The sequence below is a fragment of the Podarcis tiliguerta genome (genome assembly GCF_965153285.1).
Source record: "Podarcis tiliguerta genome assembly, chromosome: 4".
Taxonomy (NCBI): domain Eukaryota; kingdom Metazoa; phylum Chordata; class Lepidosauria; order Squamata; family Lacertidae; genus Podarcis; species Podarcis tiliguerta.
The window spans coordinates 65,990,163-66,008,154 of NC_139537.1; the positions used below are offsets into that span (position 1 = coordinate 65,990,163).

At 42.6% G+C, this 17,992-nt stretch overlaps 1 protein-coding gene across 4 annotated transcripts in view; it reads right to left on the minus strand.

The window, feature by feature from the left end:
- TBL1X (transducin beta like 1 X-linked) overlaps positions 1-17,992 on the minus strand; it is a 130,195-nt gene that overhangs the window by 13,526 nt on the left and 98,677 nt on the right. For 3 of the 4 annotated variants that reach the window (XM_083437477.1, XM_083437476.1, XM_083437475.1), the window contains exons 4-8: positions 16,823-16,930; positions 7,341-7,486; positions 5,378-5,636; positions 3,008-3,140; positions 2,150-2,291 (exon numbers count right to left, since the gene is read on the minus strand). In XM_083437477.1, coding sequence (XP_083293603.1) covers positions 2,150-2,291; positions 3,008-3,140; positions 5,378-5,636; positions 7,341-7,486; positions 16,823-16,880 — 738 coding nt within the window. In that variant the 5' untranslated portion in view covers positions 16,881-16,930. Of the gene's footprint in view, positions 1-2,149; positions 2,292-3,007; positions 3,141-5,377; positions 5,637-7,340; positions 7,487-16,397; positions 16,547-16,822; positions 16,931-17,992 lie in introns of those variants that run through there. The other variant, XM_083437478.1, reaches the window with a different exon arrangement.

The window sequence follows — 17,992 nt, forward strand, 5'->3', positions numbered from 1 at the left end:
CCCTTGGCCAAGCCACTAACTCCTAGCTTCAGCTACTACCCCCACCGGTAATATGGGGATAATCACATTGGTCCACCTTATGTAGTTGCTGCAGGTATCATAGATATAATACACTACATTTATTAATACTATTTTTTATTTCTACATTTTTGATCGGTGACTAAGAGCACATTTTTTTTACAATCCACCAGGGCAGGGGAAGCTTTGTCTATTTATTGGTGGAGAATAACAATTGGGATAGGATGCTATGCATAACGATTTCCTCATATTTTTAATAGTGCAGCTACAGCCATACGGCTCATTTCCCAGTCCTATTGTTTGCATTCATGTCATTCGCACTTCTGCTCCTTCTTCTGGAGCTCTGGAGTTTAAGATTAGAAAACATCCTTGTCTGCCACAACCCCCGGGAGCTTTAGAATGTTTTGCAGAAAATTTATTCCATAGTGCGGAAAAGAGGATGGCAAGTGTGGAGCTATCTGCATTTTTATGCATGACATACAGCAAAGAAGACAGATAACAACAGGATACAAACTAGATTTTCACTGCGCTGGGAAGAGGCATACGTGATTTTGCAAGTGGGAGACCTGATTCATTTGCAGACGGCAGTAAACACTGCAAAGCAAGGAAACCTTTAATCTTACAAACCTATTTGTTTTGGCTGAGTTTGTCTTAGAGGCAGCATAAATCTTCTACTCCAAATGAGGCACTGCACAACTCTTGCATTGTTTTTGCAAATTAAAAGTTCGTTACACTGTTTATCTTTGCCTCATAAAAGACATCACAACACTTTGCACATAAATAAACAAAGAGGGCTCCAACTGCCTAACCAAATAAGTGTGCTTCTGGTTCACCAAGTTAATGTTGCAGAAGTATTTAACAAACTGTTGACTGCTTGCCATGCAAAACGCAGGTAAATTGATGCTTCTTAAATGGATACTGTACTCCCCCCCCCCAGCTGTATACCAACCCCATGATGAAGTCTATTCTCTTGTGTATTTTAATAATAAATTTGTTAGGCTTCAGTTCAAGAATAGTGATGCAAAAGTCATTCTTCAGCAAGGGACCGGGGGTGGCACCTGAGCATGGTGCCAATGACAGACCCTCACTTGACATCAACCAGGTTCCCCGCCGGTTCCCACCACAGTGCAGCTGTCATTCATTCATTCACCTCACCCCATCCGACCCCCTGGACATGTTTCAGTGATGGCCACTGGTGGTGCTTTGGAATGGGAGCCAAGCTGGTGCTCAGACCTAATCTGCAGTGGCCACTTGTCAAGTTACCCAGCATGCAATATCTGACCAAACTCAACTACAGTGTTGCATTTTGGGTAATCCAACATGGGGTCACAGCAGACTGGAGTCACAACCACTCGCCACTATAATATGCACAGAGGCATGGCTGGAGGCGAGGTGAAGGATGGGCAGCAAGAGCCTTGGGTTGGCTAGTAATAGGCTCTTCGCAGCTCCAGGACCATTGGCAGGTTCCCCAATGATGCAGGCCTCTGACAAAACAACAATAAAATATTTTTGAATCTTAAGGGGTAAGTCATGGAAATGGAGAGGGCGTGGTGGGCAAATCCTATTTCTCAGATTGAAGATTTGCTAAATCAAAGTCTATCAAGTAACAAGCATAAAGTAACAGCATGGAAAGACTAAAAACCTTTTTTTATGAGCTGTTAAATGTTTTGCACTTGTTTGCAAAGAGGAACTAGAACTACTAGGCTACGAGACTGAATAAATGACAGAAGCACTGCGAGACTTGCCACTTCTAAAACAATCATTCTACCTACCTGCTCATATAAGCTTTAAACATTTCATCCCACCTTTTATTTTCTTTTAGGTATCGGGATGACTGCCACACATAATGACATGGGAAAATAAAGTGTTTCTGGCAAAAATGCTGCAATTGCAAGGGTCCTCCTTATCGCTGTCATTGAGTAGCTTAGGCCTCCTGAAAGAGATCAGCTGGTGTGCGGGGATCCCCCTTATGGTATATAATCCCCCCTATGCACACTCCATCCATCATGGTGACAGATATTTTGCTAGTGTAAAATAACACCAGGTTGGAATGGAAGCACCAACTTTTTAAAAAAATATATAGCAATCTACATTTCACAGACACCTTCAAGAGTTTTAGCAGTCAACTTACATTCCAGTCCAACGATGTTACATCCTTATTGCTGGGAACATCATGTCCTCCTTCTCTTATGCAGTGCCTCAAGACAAGTTGAGTGGAACTACCATTACTGTTCTCATTTAGATTCCATATTCTGGCTGTAGAGTCACCAGACCTATCAAGAGGAAATGTGTTTGTCGTGCACATGGAACAGGATATGAACGTATATTTGTTAACACACACAGGAAATGTTGTTGTTTTTTTAAAAACCCAACAAACGAATAGACTGCTTTTCTTTAACAACAACAACAAAAAATCGCAAGGCATGTTCAACGACAACATGATGAAACAATATAGAAACCGAAAACGATTGAGTAACAACAACTCCAGGACCTCAAAACTTCCAATTTCTAACCATAACACCGTAAAGCAAAACTGCAGTGGTAATTGTATTTGGAAACCTGACAGAACAAGGCTAACAAAAATGCACTACAAAGGGCAATCCACTCTCTTGGAAGTTATTTCACTAGATTTTGGATTTTATTAGATGCTAGGGCCATAGCTAGTAGCTATGTTTTAAAAGGAGGCTCAGGTAACAGGCAGAGGAAAAGGCTTTCTGCCTGAGAACCCTAGAGAGCCCTTGACAATCACAGTAGACAATATGGTGTAAGATGGAGGAAGCAGTCTGACTCAATACAGGGCAGCCTCCTAAGATCCTATAAGCTGGTTTGAGAGAACACATTAGCCACAATGTGTTAAGACTATGTCTGTCATAACAATGACATACAGAGAGGGCACATGAGATCCACATTACTGATGCTCCAAATCAGCACTGACTAGAGATCAATGCAACTTAAATACAGTGGGAGCTGTTCTAACCCTTTAACTTACCCCGATGCTAGCAGATCACTGACAGGATTCCAGGCACAGATGAACACCTCTGATTCGTGACCCCGGAGAACTGTTGCTTTGTTAGAAGGAATTTCAACATCCCCATCAATTTCCATTGGCTTTGAATGATTATCTGCACGACAAAACACACACATTGAGGTAAGGCAGTGATTACGTACTGTTAGTTATTCTTTTCGGTTTTGTTCTGTTTTGCTTTTTCAAATTTTACTCTTAGCTGTAATTATTTACAAAGAAGACTGGACAAAACCATTTAATTCCAATAACGTATAACTTATTTGATTGCTTTATGCTGGCTGCATAAACACCCACTTTCCTTACCAAGATCAGAAGGAAATGTAACTCTCTACATTTAAGAACAGGCTTTTTAAACAAGTCATATTTCACACTATGATCTGGGTGAACTGCTGATAAGATGACATTAATTATAACAACAATGAAAACCGCACACAGTGATTAGTTTCTGCTCCCTTCTGTACATTGCAAACTGTGCAATTAATGGCAAGAGATCCTATAGGGAAAAGTAACACATAGTTATACTGACAAATTTTATTTACACATGGATAATTCCCAAATAAATTAATCTTTAATCCTGGGACTATAACATCCAAATGGGGGTTGGGGAAGATAGGGAAATAGCTGACTCAGAAACAGTAAGGAGAAACAGCTGAGACTTAGGGGAAATTCAGTTAGACCACTTCCCCAAGCCCATCTACTGAACTTAACACCGAGCAAGGATTTGAACACAGACAAGCCTGTGGCTGCCTTATATTGCCTAGCTGTGCACTACTATGCATATTTTTAGTACAGTGATGTTGCGATTAAAAGTCTGATTCTCTTCATGTTTCCTATAGTAGATCAGTTCACACTGAATCTAGGCCACTTTGCTCATCCCCACCCACACAAACCATGATCCCTGATGTAGTGTTATATCCAAACTGGGCGTCATAGTTAATTTAACTCACACAAACCACAAACATGTCAAGAACAAGAACAAGAACAAGCTGGTCAAGAACAAGCCAGTGCTGCAAAACATGGTTTGTTTGGAGCAAAGCGAAGCACGGTCCCCATTTCAGATATCTTTCTCCTACCCGCTAGCAGGGAGGAGAAAACATTCATGTGATTTACCAGGACAGGTGAATGAGGTCCCTGACTAAATGCAGGAGTTGAAGTTTCCTAACTTAATTTTAGAGTGCTGGTGTCTATTCTATGGTGTGGAAACCGGGCATATCCTTATAGACTCAGACATGTGGTTAGTGCTGGCAATTCCTGGAGAACTTGGTCTCAATAGAAAACAAGCAGCTAGTATGTTGGGATGTATCACGATCCTGAAAACCTGCAACAGCTGCAGAATAACTATTCTCCATGTCTTCATACAGTTTCTGAGCATCATGAACTCAAAGGAGTCTTCATGTTCAGAGCTGTGTGCTTTTAAATAAATCAACATTCTTCCCCAAGGTAACCCAACTTCCATGCCAATAATGTATCAGCTTTGTGTTCTCCATAAAATCATGCAGTTAAATACAAGTACACATATCTGCATAATTTATTCTTCTAAAAAGGTAAAGGGACCCCTGACCATTAGGTCCAGTCATGGCCGACTCTGGGGTTGCAGCGTTCATCTCACTTTATTGGCCGAGGGAGCTGGCGTACAGCTTCCAGGTCATGTGGCCAGCATGACGAAGCCACTTCTGGTGAACCAGAGCAGCACACGGAAACGCCGTTTACCTTCCCGCTGGAGCGGTACCTATTTATCTACTTGCACTTTGACATGCTTTCGAACTGCTAGGTTGGCAGGAGCTGGGACCAAGTATGGGAGCTCACCCCATCGCAGGGATTCAAACCGCCGATCTTCTGATCGGCAAGTCCTAGGCTCTGTGGTTTAACCCACAGCACCACCTGCGTCCAATTTATTCTTCTAGTCAGAGGCAAAAAGGTAAGGAGCTGTGCTAGGTGATATAAGCTCTGTCTTGAAAGCCTACGGAGTCCCCTTTCCTGGGCTTCAAAAATCCAAAACGTATTGGACAAAGATTTTCTACAGCCACAGGAACCTGGTCCCAAGTTGTTCAGGGCTTTTATATGTTAACAACCAGACCTTGAACATGGAGCAGCAGCTCATCATCAGCCAGTGCGGTTCCCTTAGTAAAGATGCAATAGGTGTTCCCCTCAAAAACCTGGCAGCAGCATTCTGAACCAGCTTCAGCTTCCAGACCAATCCCAAGGGAAGCTCCACATAAAAAATAACCACTGCACTTCTTGAGGTGATGAATTCGGAGCCCAGACCCAAACCAATGGTTGTGCTGCAGTTGCACAAAATCCGGCACTCGCGAGCCACACTCATAGGAAGCGTACTTATTGCATGTGCCCCATTCTCCTCTCCATTCACAGTGGCTTCTCCATTCTTTGGTGTGTTCTGCTGAGGGACAGCAGTTGTCGTTGCTGTAGAAGCTGTGGTGGCCGTGGTGGCCGGCGCTGTGACTGGTGCCGTGCTAGCTTGCTGTTGAGCTAATTTCTCCCGCAAAGCCTGCTGCCGAGTCTGTACCACGTCAGGCATTACGGCGTCTATCAACGATAGCGACTCTATAGGCCTGCCGTCAAACACTGTGCCGTCCTGAGGGAGGGGAAGGAAAATGAAAAGAAAACGAATTAGGAGGCTGAGAGGACAGGCGACACCCAAGAGAATGCCAAGCAGAATACGGTGACGGAGCCATCTGTAACAACCTTCTGTAAGAGAAGCCTCTTGGCGAGTTTTTAATCACCACACTCTGGACTGCTGAGCACACAGTGATGGAACAGCACTGGACTGAGTATTCTTGTTGAGATACAACTGGCGCCCACTAACTGTGCTTTCCAGAAACAGTAGCAGTAATTTTTGTTCCGATGAGCTTTCCCAGCTGTATAAATGGGTCTTTGCCACAAATATCCATTTGTTAGGGTTTAAGTTTTGCCTTAAATGTATCTGTTGTTTCATGTTTATAAATGGCTTTGTTTTTATGTGTAAATAGCCTTGATGCAGTGGTTTTGAAGGTGAATAATATTACTAATAATAATGCTAGTAATAGTAGTAGTAATAATAATATGGCGTCCCCAGGCAGAGCTGGGAGAGACGCTCAGGAGCTGCTATTGGTCACTGTAGACAACACTGACCTACATAGACCAATGGTCTGACTCAGAATAAGGCAGCTTTCTAGATTCCTAGAAGAGCATTGGCTCTGAAAAGGCATTCTGGGATCAAAGAAGCATAGAGCTGGAAGGAACTCTGAGGATCATTCTAGTCCAACCCCCTGCAATGCAGGAATACACAGCTGCCCCATAACAGGATCTTAGCTGCAGCCTTAAGAGTTATCAGTCCCATGCTCTAACCAACTGAACTAGCCAGGCTCAAATTCACCCCATTTCACCTTCACTTCTGCGATAATTAATAAGACTGCAAAAACCAAAGGCCCATCCAGTCTAGCCTTCTCTTTCACAAGAGAGGCCAACTAGGTGCCTATGAGAAGCCCATAAGCAGAAGCCGAGTGCAGCAGGACTCTCCCTATTAGCGATTCCCAACAACTGGTATTCAGAGGCACACTGCCTCACACACACCGTCATCAAGGCTAGTGACGACTATCTACTATGTGTGTAAAAAACAAAAACAAAATTCATTTGTCAGTTCCTCTTGACATGTTTGTTCAGGATGAAGTCTAATCTGAAAATTTTGGAACTACAGAGTACAGGGAAGAAATCTGATGGGAAGACAACATCTTTCCATGCCTCTCTGGTTTACACATGCGCTGCTTCTTTTTAAAGATAGCATAATTTAAAACAGCAAGAGAATTCAAAGGAAGAGCCCTTCTCAATGATTTAATGTAAACATCTTTACAAAGAAAATCCAGATGCACAAAGCTATCATTGTTTCTCCTTTATTAGCAAATGATGCCCATGAATGCCTTCTTTCTTGGCTGGTGGCACAGCCACCGGGAGGTCTACGGAGGGCTACTGTTCAGGAAGACACCCGGATCCTCCCTTGTATTTTTAGCTCTTGCTCTCTCTCCTATTCTTAACGACACATAAGGCAATTGTATCCAATTGCTCAGTAAGGCCTAAATCTTTTCCAACCCTCTGGCACTGTAAATATACTTAATTTCTTACTGTTCTGTATTGATTCCTTGCACAAATGCCACCTGGTTATCCATTCCAGCACAAAACTGTGGCTTGCTCTTGGGTAAGAGTCAACGGAGACAGGCAAGAGGTAGGTTCTTCAATATCTAAGGTACTCCATATGCACCCTCAAGTGGTGTGTGTCTCCACATAAGAAAACACAGCTACTCACCTCATTGATGCTGATCTCTGCTTCCACATACTGCAGGCCTTTCTGAAGTATGGAGATGAGGGCAGCAGGTGGCACTAGTGTCCCATTGATGTTGGATTGGCTAATATGACTCTCTATTCCAAATGTGAAGGCTGAATGGGAGAAACCTGAAAGGAGGAAGGGAAGCCATGATAGAAAAACCTAAACACTCCTTAATGTGACACACACACACACCCTAAAAACAGCGCTGCCCAAAACCTTTGCCAGCCTAGCCATTTAGGAGGATCCATTTACCAGATTACGTTGGGTGGTTACAAAGAACTTCAACAGCCTCCTCCTTCTCCTAGCAGTCATTTGCAAACATACTTTGCGGAGAATGCAGACTTCGCAAAGAAATAATTTGTGCTAAGCCAAAAGGTGTTCTTTTTTTTTTTTTTTACGCAAAAACACACACACCATTTTGATGCTTAAACTCTTTTTACAGTGCACAGGTTGTATTTGCCTACAACCCTATGCTCACAACAAGGGAAACATTCTCTCACACAGAACAAGACAAAGGCACCTTTTCAACCTTCTGCCCACAGTTCTCATTACCAGCTCAATCCGACATGCACAGTGTAACTGTTCTAACAGGAAATGAGAAGCCATCCCCAAGAGGTAGACTCTCTAACTGCATGTTTCTTTGCAGGCAACAATAAACTGGAACTGCACACTGCTGGCCCAGTGCAGACATAACTGCTGCTGATCCATTCGCTGCAACACCATTCGTGCAATTAACAATAGCATGATTTGATGATTTTTTTAAAAAGCAAATTGCAGATGTGGGACCTCAAATGAGATTAGGGCTTTGACATGGGACGGTTTCTTTTTAAAACCCCTCCCCGCTGCTGTTGTCCCAATCTGAGTCAGAGCCCCTGTGCCTGTCATTTGCATTGGGGGTGGGGGGGTGTCTCTCTTTTGCTCTAACAGCTGTTTCCCCACCCCACAAATATCTATAGGAGATGTGAGAGCCCTGATCATGACCATGGTGGGGAGGCAAAGAGTTTCCCCCCATAAAACTGCTCTCCACCAGGTTCCCAGCTCTGATCAGTCCCCACACTTGCAATTTAGGTTTAAAAAGCCAATCAAACAAGAGGGAAGTGTGGCTCATGTGCAGTCATGAAGTAGCACAAGATTTCTGTATGTCTGGTCTAGTGAGAAGGCAGAGCTGTGCTGCTCATCTAGATGCCACCAAGATGCTGGAAGAAATACAGATACAATATGAAGTAATAGAGGAAGTGGACAGTGAGAAACAGCTCAGCCGAGGTCCCTGATTTTCAGCCCTTCTGTTCCATAAAGGACATCTTTCTCACAGAGCTGAAACCAGCTCATCTACTGCTGTACATACATGTAATCAAAGGAGAGGCAAATTGAATTCTGGAAGGGAGTTGAAAACAAATCATATTCTTAAGAGGCGTGAGCTATATCGCAAATGCTGGTCAAAGCTGACCTGATGAATAATCTGGTAGCAACTGGGAGTTTTGGCACGCAAACATTCACAGAGGCCTTGTAGGTGGGTACAGATATTTTCACCGCCATTCAGTTGGTGCTGACATCTGCTCTGCATACTTGGTTGCTGAGAAGGCGATTAACCACCCACAATGGTGACAAACTGCATGCTCTTGAGTCTTCAGCTGGTGGACTATTCACTGTCAGACTGGACAATGCTGAGACTTTAAGCCATGGCACAAAACCTTACTCTGAAGGAAGACCAGGCGGAACCCTTAGAAGCAAAATTGATTGCTGTGTGAAGTGTTCAGGGTTCCAGCCAACTAGCCATGCTCTCTTCCAGAATATTCCATACCATTTTCTCCCTCCCTAGGTTTTCTATGCCACCTCCTCAGTCATCATTAAGCTATCTGGGCTTCCCACCTCCCCAACTTATTGTTACCTAAAGGTATTTACAGTATTTCAAACTTCGCAATTCTCCCAAGTCTGCCGAGTTCTCTCTTATAGTATGTGGATGGTTTCGGCTTACATAAGGAACCACACTCAGACAATGAGCTCACTGTTAGTATATATGATGCTGGGGGGGGGGAGAGATTCTACTGCAGCCAATGCAGTGTTACATGTACAACTCTACTCTGGAACTCTAAATTTAGAATTAAAAATGTTCAGAATGGAAAAGATGGAAGGGAACAGAATAACCATGGTGCAGTTCGGTCTTTGATGGCCTCCTGCCCTCTAGATGTTTTGGCTGATAGGAGTTGTGCTGGGGGCCGGGGGGAGCCCTAGAGGACGCCAGGCTTATTTGCAAACACTTGCTAACTAATGACAGCTACTGTTAACAGTGGTTAGCACTGCTGCAGACGCAACTGTAGAAAGAAGGAAACATGCAAAGGGGTATAAACCATCATAACCATGATGAAGGACTGACCTTGATTATGAATACCAACTAACCAACATTACCCCTCAATGAATTCTCCTACACACCATTTGCTGCCAACAGGAGGCAACTTCAAGGCAATTTCTACAGCAATTAATATTTGTGTAACCATCAGCACAACCTGAGTGGATAAAGAGCTAGGTACGCTTTGTTGTGATTTTTACAGTCACAGCAGTGCTGTTTAGAGAGCTGCTGCGATTACAGAAAACTGCTGCAAAAATGTACCAAATTAAAAACTTCAAAGCTAAGGAACACTTCAGGACTGGAAACACAGAAAATCCATCAGTATGTGCTACAGAGATGGCTTCGTAAGAGAAAATACTGAAAGCTTAAATATAAATAATGTGCCTAAGCAATTTGGTTTTTAAAAGGCAACATCAAGGGCTGCCTCTTGCAAACTATTTTAAAGTTGGGCTAACTTTCTGCAAGTTACTTTTGTAGTTGAAATTACTGGAGCAAAATTATCACCATATTACTACTGGAGAATGAAGGTAACATTACAAAAGCTTTGGGGTAAGGAAGTTGTCTCATAACATTCTAAAGTGAAAATGTCCCAGATGCCAAGAGCATGATTAGTTTATAAACTGTGCCCCTTTATAGTGTGATGCTGTGAGCTGTATTATCTTTGAAAATGCATGTAACCAGTCCAAGTAAGTCAATGGCCTCTTTTTTTCTTTTCTTTTTTAAAGGGAGGGTGCTATAAAGCTTGTGATCCATTCCTGAAGTAGGAAGTAGAATATATTTTTTTAAAAAACAAAACAAAACACACATACTCCACACAACACCATCATGCTTTAAAGAAATGGAACTTCACAAAATCCCAAAGAAGTTATTTAATGTTGAAATTTGTATATGTTAATAGAGACCTGGCACTGAAGGCTTGTCTAATAGTGGTCTACATATATAGTTAAGAAAAAAATCAGCTTCCTCTTACATCACACACATATTCACTTCCTGTCCCATAGACTCCTAGCTCCAGCTTCCTGGAATGCCTGGGTCCTTTTAGAAGAGCCCACTGCTAGGTTTAAGGACTTGCTGCTTCTGTGTCAGAAAAACTGATCTTTCGCTTCCCACAAGAAAGCAGCACTGTTTTTGCCACAGTTAGAATATTCGTGAATATTCCATGGCTCCATAGACAATTAACTATGCCCTATGGACGGAATAGGGACGCGGGCAGTGCTGTGGTCTAAACCACAGAGCCTAGGGCTTGCCGATCGGAAGGTCGGCGGTTCGAATCCCCGCGACGAGGTGAGCTCCCATTGTTCGGTCCCAGCTCCTGCCCATCTAGCAGTTCAAAAGCACGCCAAAAAGTGCAAGTAGGTAAATAGGTACCGCTCTGATGGGAAGGTAAACGGCATTTCCGTGCGCTGATCTGGTTCGCCAGAAGCGGCTTAGTCATGCTGGCTACGTGACCTGGAAGCTGTCTGCAGACAAACACCAGCTCCCTTGGCCTATAGAGTGAGATGAACGCACAACCCCAGAGTCGTCCGTGACTGGACCTAATGGTCAGGGGTACCTTTACCTTTACCTTTATGGACAGAATGGAGGAAGGGGAAGTGGACTAAAAACAATATTCTAGTGTTACCAATTTGCCTGTTAGTATTCTGAAAACACAACAGAACCTTCCTTTGGAAGTTTTCTCTATAGCAGCTCCAGCTTCTAAGAAGACAAACAAGCATTAGGAGAGAGAGGGAAGAATCTTAAAGCAGTGTGTGTGGATGTAGAATTAATCATGTGTTCCTGGAATGGGTTACTGGCCCGCTTCTGATAGTTTTGAAGTGATAAGCATCAAGTTCTACAGGTGTGATTCCCTCACAACGGATTGATGGGTTGTGCTTGTATTTTGCAGTCCAGTATCCGAAAAAGTAAAGCCATGGAAGGAGGAAACAGAATGATAATCTGCTTTGACATCTCATATAATATACTATTTTTACATCTGGGCTTCTCAAATGTATTTGTCATGGTATCACTTCTCAGGTAAAAACAAAAGATAAATCTGTACGCAACTCAGGGCTAGTCAAAATACAACCACTGCAGGAACTGCTTGAAGCGGCCTCTGTATGGTAGTTACTTCATGCAGTGAGCTGTTAGAGGATACTGGCTTGCTGAATAAGTAGGTCTCCATGGGGTGTACTGTCGCCACCAGCAATGTCTGACAGTAGTAGAGAGACAACTCTTGGAAAACTAATCCACAAGGCAATTGGGCACATATGAAATGGCTCACTTTACGAAGCATCCATCACCCAGAAGGTGGCAGGCATATTATGAGAAACAGCCCCTAAGAAAACAATGATCGGCAGAGCCAGCACAGATTACATGAAAAAGGAGAGTGTTTTCTCCCACGGAGACATTGGAGGAAGAGAGAATAAAAATAAAAATAAATGAGTTGGCCTAATGTCACCCACCACAATCATTCAATTCAGGATGCGGAGAGGAAAAAAACATTTTGCCCATATGAGAAATGGTGTTCAGGTGTCACAAACCCACACTTGTAATTATGAGAAATCTCCAGATATATGGGGGACAGCTATTCTACTCCCTCTTCTGATGGCTTCGGAGATGAAAGTCAGAGGAATCTATTCTTTCCATTTGTAAGAAAACAAATGGGACCACTTTTAGATCATGAGGTCAAAAAGCAACTTCCACGTGGCGAACATGCCGCCCCATCAAATACCAAGCAAAAAGAGAAACAATTCAATCTAAACAAGGTAGTAGCACAACATGGGTGTGTGTGTGTGTAGCAAAACCATGTGATGCAACATTTAAGCTGCATTCACATAGCAGTTTATTCAATATCCCCACTAACTGTAAGTTTCTGCAGTATATTTGAGTTTTCACACAAAAAGCCGCTTCCAGAAAATAGAATACAGTGGACCCACAATTTATGGTCCCTTTACATTCGCGATCACAACCTGTAATTTTCCACTCTCTGTTTATTTATTTCCCCTCCAACAGCACATTCAGTAGGTTTTCCTCATCAGCCTCTGGGAAAGAGATTCAAGGGCTCTGGGGGAGTGCTTCCTTTGGGGGGGGGGTTCAGAGGGGGGGTCCTGACTTTGCATGATTCTGCCTATGTGCACACACCCCCAGAACTGATCCCTCACGTAAATGGTGAGCCAACTCTATTACACATATATAGTGCTCGTTTCCATGTTATGGCATTCCAGGAGGGGGAAATCTGCTTGCAGCTCCCTTATCCCGGAAAATCATGGGAATAAAGAGACAAAATTTGGGATGGTACACCGGCATACAATTTTTTTCATCACAGGGGAACAGAAGGACGCATGTGTAGAAAGGGTGCAGTGATGTTGTCCAATGATGTTTGTTGTTGTGTCTCACCAAACCCACTAGCGTGGTGTCAATGAAATTTAGTGTGACATTCTAGTACAGTGGTACCTTGGGTTACAAACTTGATTCATTCTGGAGGTCCGTTCTTAACCCGAAACCGTTCTTAACCTGAGGCGCACTTTCGCTAATCGAGCCTCCCACTGCCAACGCACCACCGGTACGCGATTTCCATTCTCATCCTGGGGCAAAGTTCTCAACCCGAGGTATTACTTCCAGGTTAGCGGAGTTTGTAACCCGAAGTGTTTGTAACCCGAGGTACCACTGTGTATTGGTCAGAAGGCCATAGTTCCATAGCACTTCAGTGTGAAGGGAATATTAGAAAACAGTACAGAAGCACTAGTGTTATAATCAGGAAAACTAATGTCATGGATATTCTTGGTAGGTTTGTGAATCTAGCCCATAATGTCTTCCTTTGCTCACAAAGGCTGGATTTGCCCCTCTCATTACAAAGCAGCTGGTGGGAAGGAACACACCAAAATGAACATGATCCTACCAACACTGTGGTTTCGGATGCATTATTAGTTTGCTCATTTTCAAATGATAAATAAATAAAGATAAAAATGAATAAATGCATGATATAAAGTGTATATTTAGAAAAATAATGGGCACTTAAAAAAAACAACAACCCAGTAGGAATGCATATTAGGAAGATATCAGACTTCTAAGATGTGTAGACATTCCTATAAAGGCAGCAGAGATCTATGGAAGCCATCATAATAATTTCCATAAATGAGACTTGGATAAAGATTGAAATGCATCATTGCAGTTACAAATAAGTCTTGTCTTTTTTTAAAAAAAGAGGAAAGCAATTTCGTCCACACCCCAACCGTATCTCCAGCCCTGAGTAGTTCAAACTGCCTGCGCTGCTTTGCCAAACTGCCAGATATGTCTACTGGAAAATATCTTGCACTGTATAACATCTGGGCCTTGGGAGTGCCTTCTGAGACAATTGGGGGGAGGGGCGCGGAGGAAAGAGGAAAGGGGGGGGGGAGTGTAATGAGATCCTTGGAAATAGTTTCCCTAACCCTTAAATGGCAGTGACAGACCTGTTAGTAGATGCCTAACGAAAACCATCTTTATAAAGCTTTTTTTTATAGCCGTGCACAATGAAGATGAAGTATTCTGAAGAGTCAGTTACTTTTTAAATGCTTGCAGCACTGTAATAAGTCTTGTTTCTCCAGAATACTCTCCTAGTTACAAAACATTGTCTAGCCCCCGAATGAAGTGTGTGTGTGTGTATCTGTCTGTCTGTCTGTCTGTCTGTCTGTCTATCTATCTATCTATCTATCTATCTATCTGGCATGTTTTTGCCATCAAACTGCATCTGAGGGCGATGGGCCATCATTGAGACGTGTTCCTTCCAGAGGGACTCACTCCACTACTCTATTCAGTGTGGTAGCAAGACGTCAAAATGCACCCTTTTTTAGGGGGGGGGGGGTAAACGGGGACAGGACACAGAGGGAGGACTGAAGCCCTCATAAAGGAATCCACCAGACAGTGGATTACACAGTGGACTCAGATCATGAACTCTGCTTCCAAGGAAGTGCAAGCCACAGAACTCTGCTTCCAAGGTAGACTCACCTGATCAAATCCAGTGAGATCAGTTCATGATCTTATTGGATTGGATCAGGTGAGTCTACCTTAGAAGGACAGTTCTGTGGGCTCTTCCTGCATCGCTGCTGTTGGGTATAGGATTTCAATCTAAGCCATTAATTTAAGATGAGAATGACTCCAATAATAAGAATTATTTCCGAAGACCCAGCAAATGCACCCTTGTATTACAGGTTATCCTGGGAACGGAGGAGAAAGGATCTTCTTTTTTGAACTACATAGTGGCCAAAATTAAAGCACACATGACTGTTTGCTAAAATTCATGGTGTGTGTGTGTGTAAATAATAACCTTTTCGTTGGGTTGAATGACAGTTCTTTTCAATATCTGCCAAGAATATAAAACTACTGAAATTTTAGTCATCTGTCAAAGCAGGAGAGGAAACATCTTTTACTAGGAAAGTACTTCTAAAAACTTGAATAAGCTAGCAAAGATTAGCACCATTTAACAGTTCTTCTTCATTACAGGTTTTGAGGAGGAGGAGGATAAAATGAAACAAATCCTCTTTCCTATTTGCATACTGTGGCATTAGAATGAAAGAGCACTCCACATTCTGCCATTCACTGTGCCTAAGCTTGCAGATCCATAAAATCTGAGATCTTTTCAATTTGGCCAGGATACAAAACAAAACCCTCTTTTACCTACACAGATGAACATTCTTTTCTGCTCTTTTTCCCTCTGTGTGTGGAGGGAGGAGGAAGAAAAAGGTTGTAGGAGGTAATTGAGACAGCATCCAGCTTCATTTTATAACAAGGGAAATTATACTCTGCAGATTTAGTCCTTAACTGTGCTCTGCAGTCAGTCAAAATAACCACCTGTAACCAGCAACACTGAATAGGCCATCACTGTTGCCACATGGTAATGAGTTTGCAAGGATTTCCAACATTGAAATTATCCACAATTGGTCACTGCAGCTTTTTCAGCAGCCAAGACAGTAAACCCTAATTTTCTTTAAATTCAATCTAACTGCAAAGTGCCCCATTCAAATATCACACCACTCTAAAAGCCATGTATCAGTAGCTTCCAGAATAACTGACTTCTAGAATAATGTGGTTCAAAAATACCAGCTAGTTCTTATATATGTTGTTCGCCAATTATTCAGAATCTAGGGTAGGAGTCACTTCCTCATATGGGGGGGGGAATCATTAGATGCAGCAGATAAATTCAACCTAATTCAATTCAAATTAAAAACTGAAAAATATTAAGATGTTTCTCCTCTTTTAAAGTTGCCTGAGTGCAAAATGTGTGTTCGCACAATGGAGCTGTCTCCCCTCTTCTCCCTCCCCCACATCTGCTCAAGGAGGTTCCCCAATCTTCCAGAGCAGATTCGGAGAGGCCATGGTGTGTGTGTGTGTGTGTGTGAGAGAGAGAGAGAGAGAGAGAGAGGTTCTGCAAGTATGAATTTTCGCGCTTATGGAATGAGTTAGTTGGATACTGGCCCGTGGTTCTAAACTCAGATTTCTATGCATGACAAAACCAATAAAAATCCTGTAGAAGCTACTTCTTGATGGCTGTTCGTAATCAGATCTCTCAAAGATTTTACAACTACACATAGACTTTAAATAAAGTACAATAAATGCTGTTTCCACTCACTTACTTGCCCTTATCGGCAAATGAACAATTAAATCAAGCGCAATGTTCTAAAGGCTATACACTCAATACAAAATTCAGCAGAGAAAATTCTTAATTTTACTACCATATTCCTTTCAAGCTGAATTGTGGTGAAGGGGGTGATTTGTGGGGCAGGGATCTTGCAGCTGGGGAGGGGAGAGTTGCAGCGCACATGGTGACCTCAACTGTTTTTCTTTCTGATTTGCAGATATGGAAACCAGTTTGGTATTTTCCTACACCTGAAAAGTGGTAAATAAATGTTTATAATAAATGCTAAGGGCAGGCTCGAACACTTATTTAGTGAAATGCAAAGTGCAAGGTATATGCATTTTAGTTAACAAAAATGAACTCTAACAGTGGGGATAAATGCTACTATTTGTAAACTGTAAAATATAATGTATTGTTTATACATCTAAATCTTGCTATGTGATCTGGCAACAGTCCAGTCAAACTTCTTTGCTAGAACACTCTCAAGGACATATAGAACGTTGCGCTAAAAGAAAAAGTTACCTGACTCCTGAAGATAGCGATACACCAAGAAATTCACTTCGTCACTGGTTATGCTCATCTTAGCCCCACCTCAATATGATGAGGTCTGCAAGAAGTGTGATCCACGCTCTGTTTAAAGAGGAAGAATGATAAAACACAGCTTTGGATTACAATCACCTAGTTGTTTTTAATGAAACATTCATTTCTATGGCCACATACTAAGGTATACATCAATTTACATCTGAATTACAGCCAAAGTTCAAAATGAATCGACCATAGGAAAATCATCACCATCATCATTTACGGAGTTGGGACAACAGTTAACAGAAGTCTTGAAAGAGCCTTCCCCATGCATTGACAACCTCGCCGTCAGATTACTGCAACATGTTGAGCTGAGTCTGGTGCAGAACACAGTAGCTAGGTTGATTGTGGAGGAAAACTACTCTCAGCATAGGACACCTTGCTTGCTGGATTTCTAGGGTGGGATGTACACTAGTTGCCGATCCAAGGTGTTGCCACGAAAATATAAGGCCCTCTTGCAGCTCAGAACCAGGTTACTTTAAAGACCGCCTTGTCCTCTGTATACCCAATAGGTCACTGTGACCTATGAGAGAATCTCAACTGCAAGTTCCACACTCATTCAGAGCAGCAGTTTCGGTGTGGCTGCCCCTGTTCTGCAGAACAGCATTCATGTTGAGATGCAGCAGACACCCACTATCAGCGCTTTTCAGAAGCAACTGAAGACAGTTTTGCTCTGACAGGCTTCTCCAGCAGAATGAATGGGTCTCTGCCATAAGTGTCTATTTTGTATTTTTTTTAAACACACACACACACACACACACACTTGCTTTTTATAACTTTTTTGTTTTTTGCTATTTTCATTATGCATGGTGCTGAGGTGCTTGCGCAGAATGTGATAATAACAACTCCATATATAATTTTAGTACAGTGCTGCTCTCAGCGACTGCAAAGGACCTAAAGCCACCAGGCTCAGAGATGCAAAAACACATGGCAGTGGAAAAGCTGCTGCAGCAAAACCATGTCTAGGTTTTTCCAGCTCTCCAGCAATACGGATCCGCTTGACCCCCCGGCACCTACAATGCTAGCTCAACCATACTCTATTTTTAAACAGGTCAAGTAGGATGCCTCCTCCCCCCATCCATTCCTATAAATTAGATTTGTGTCATAATG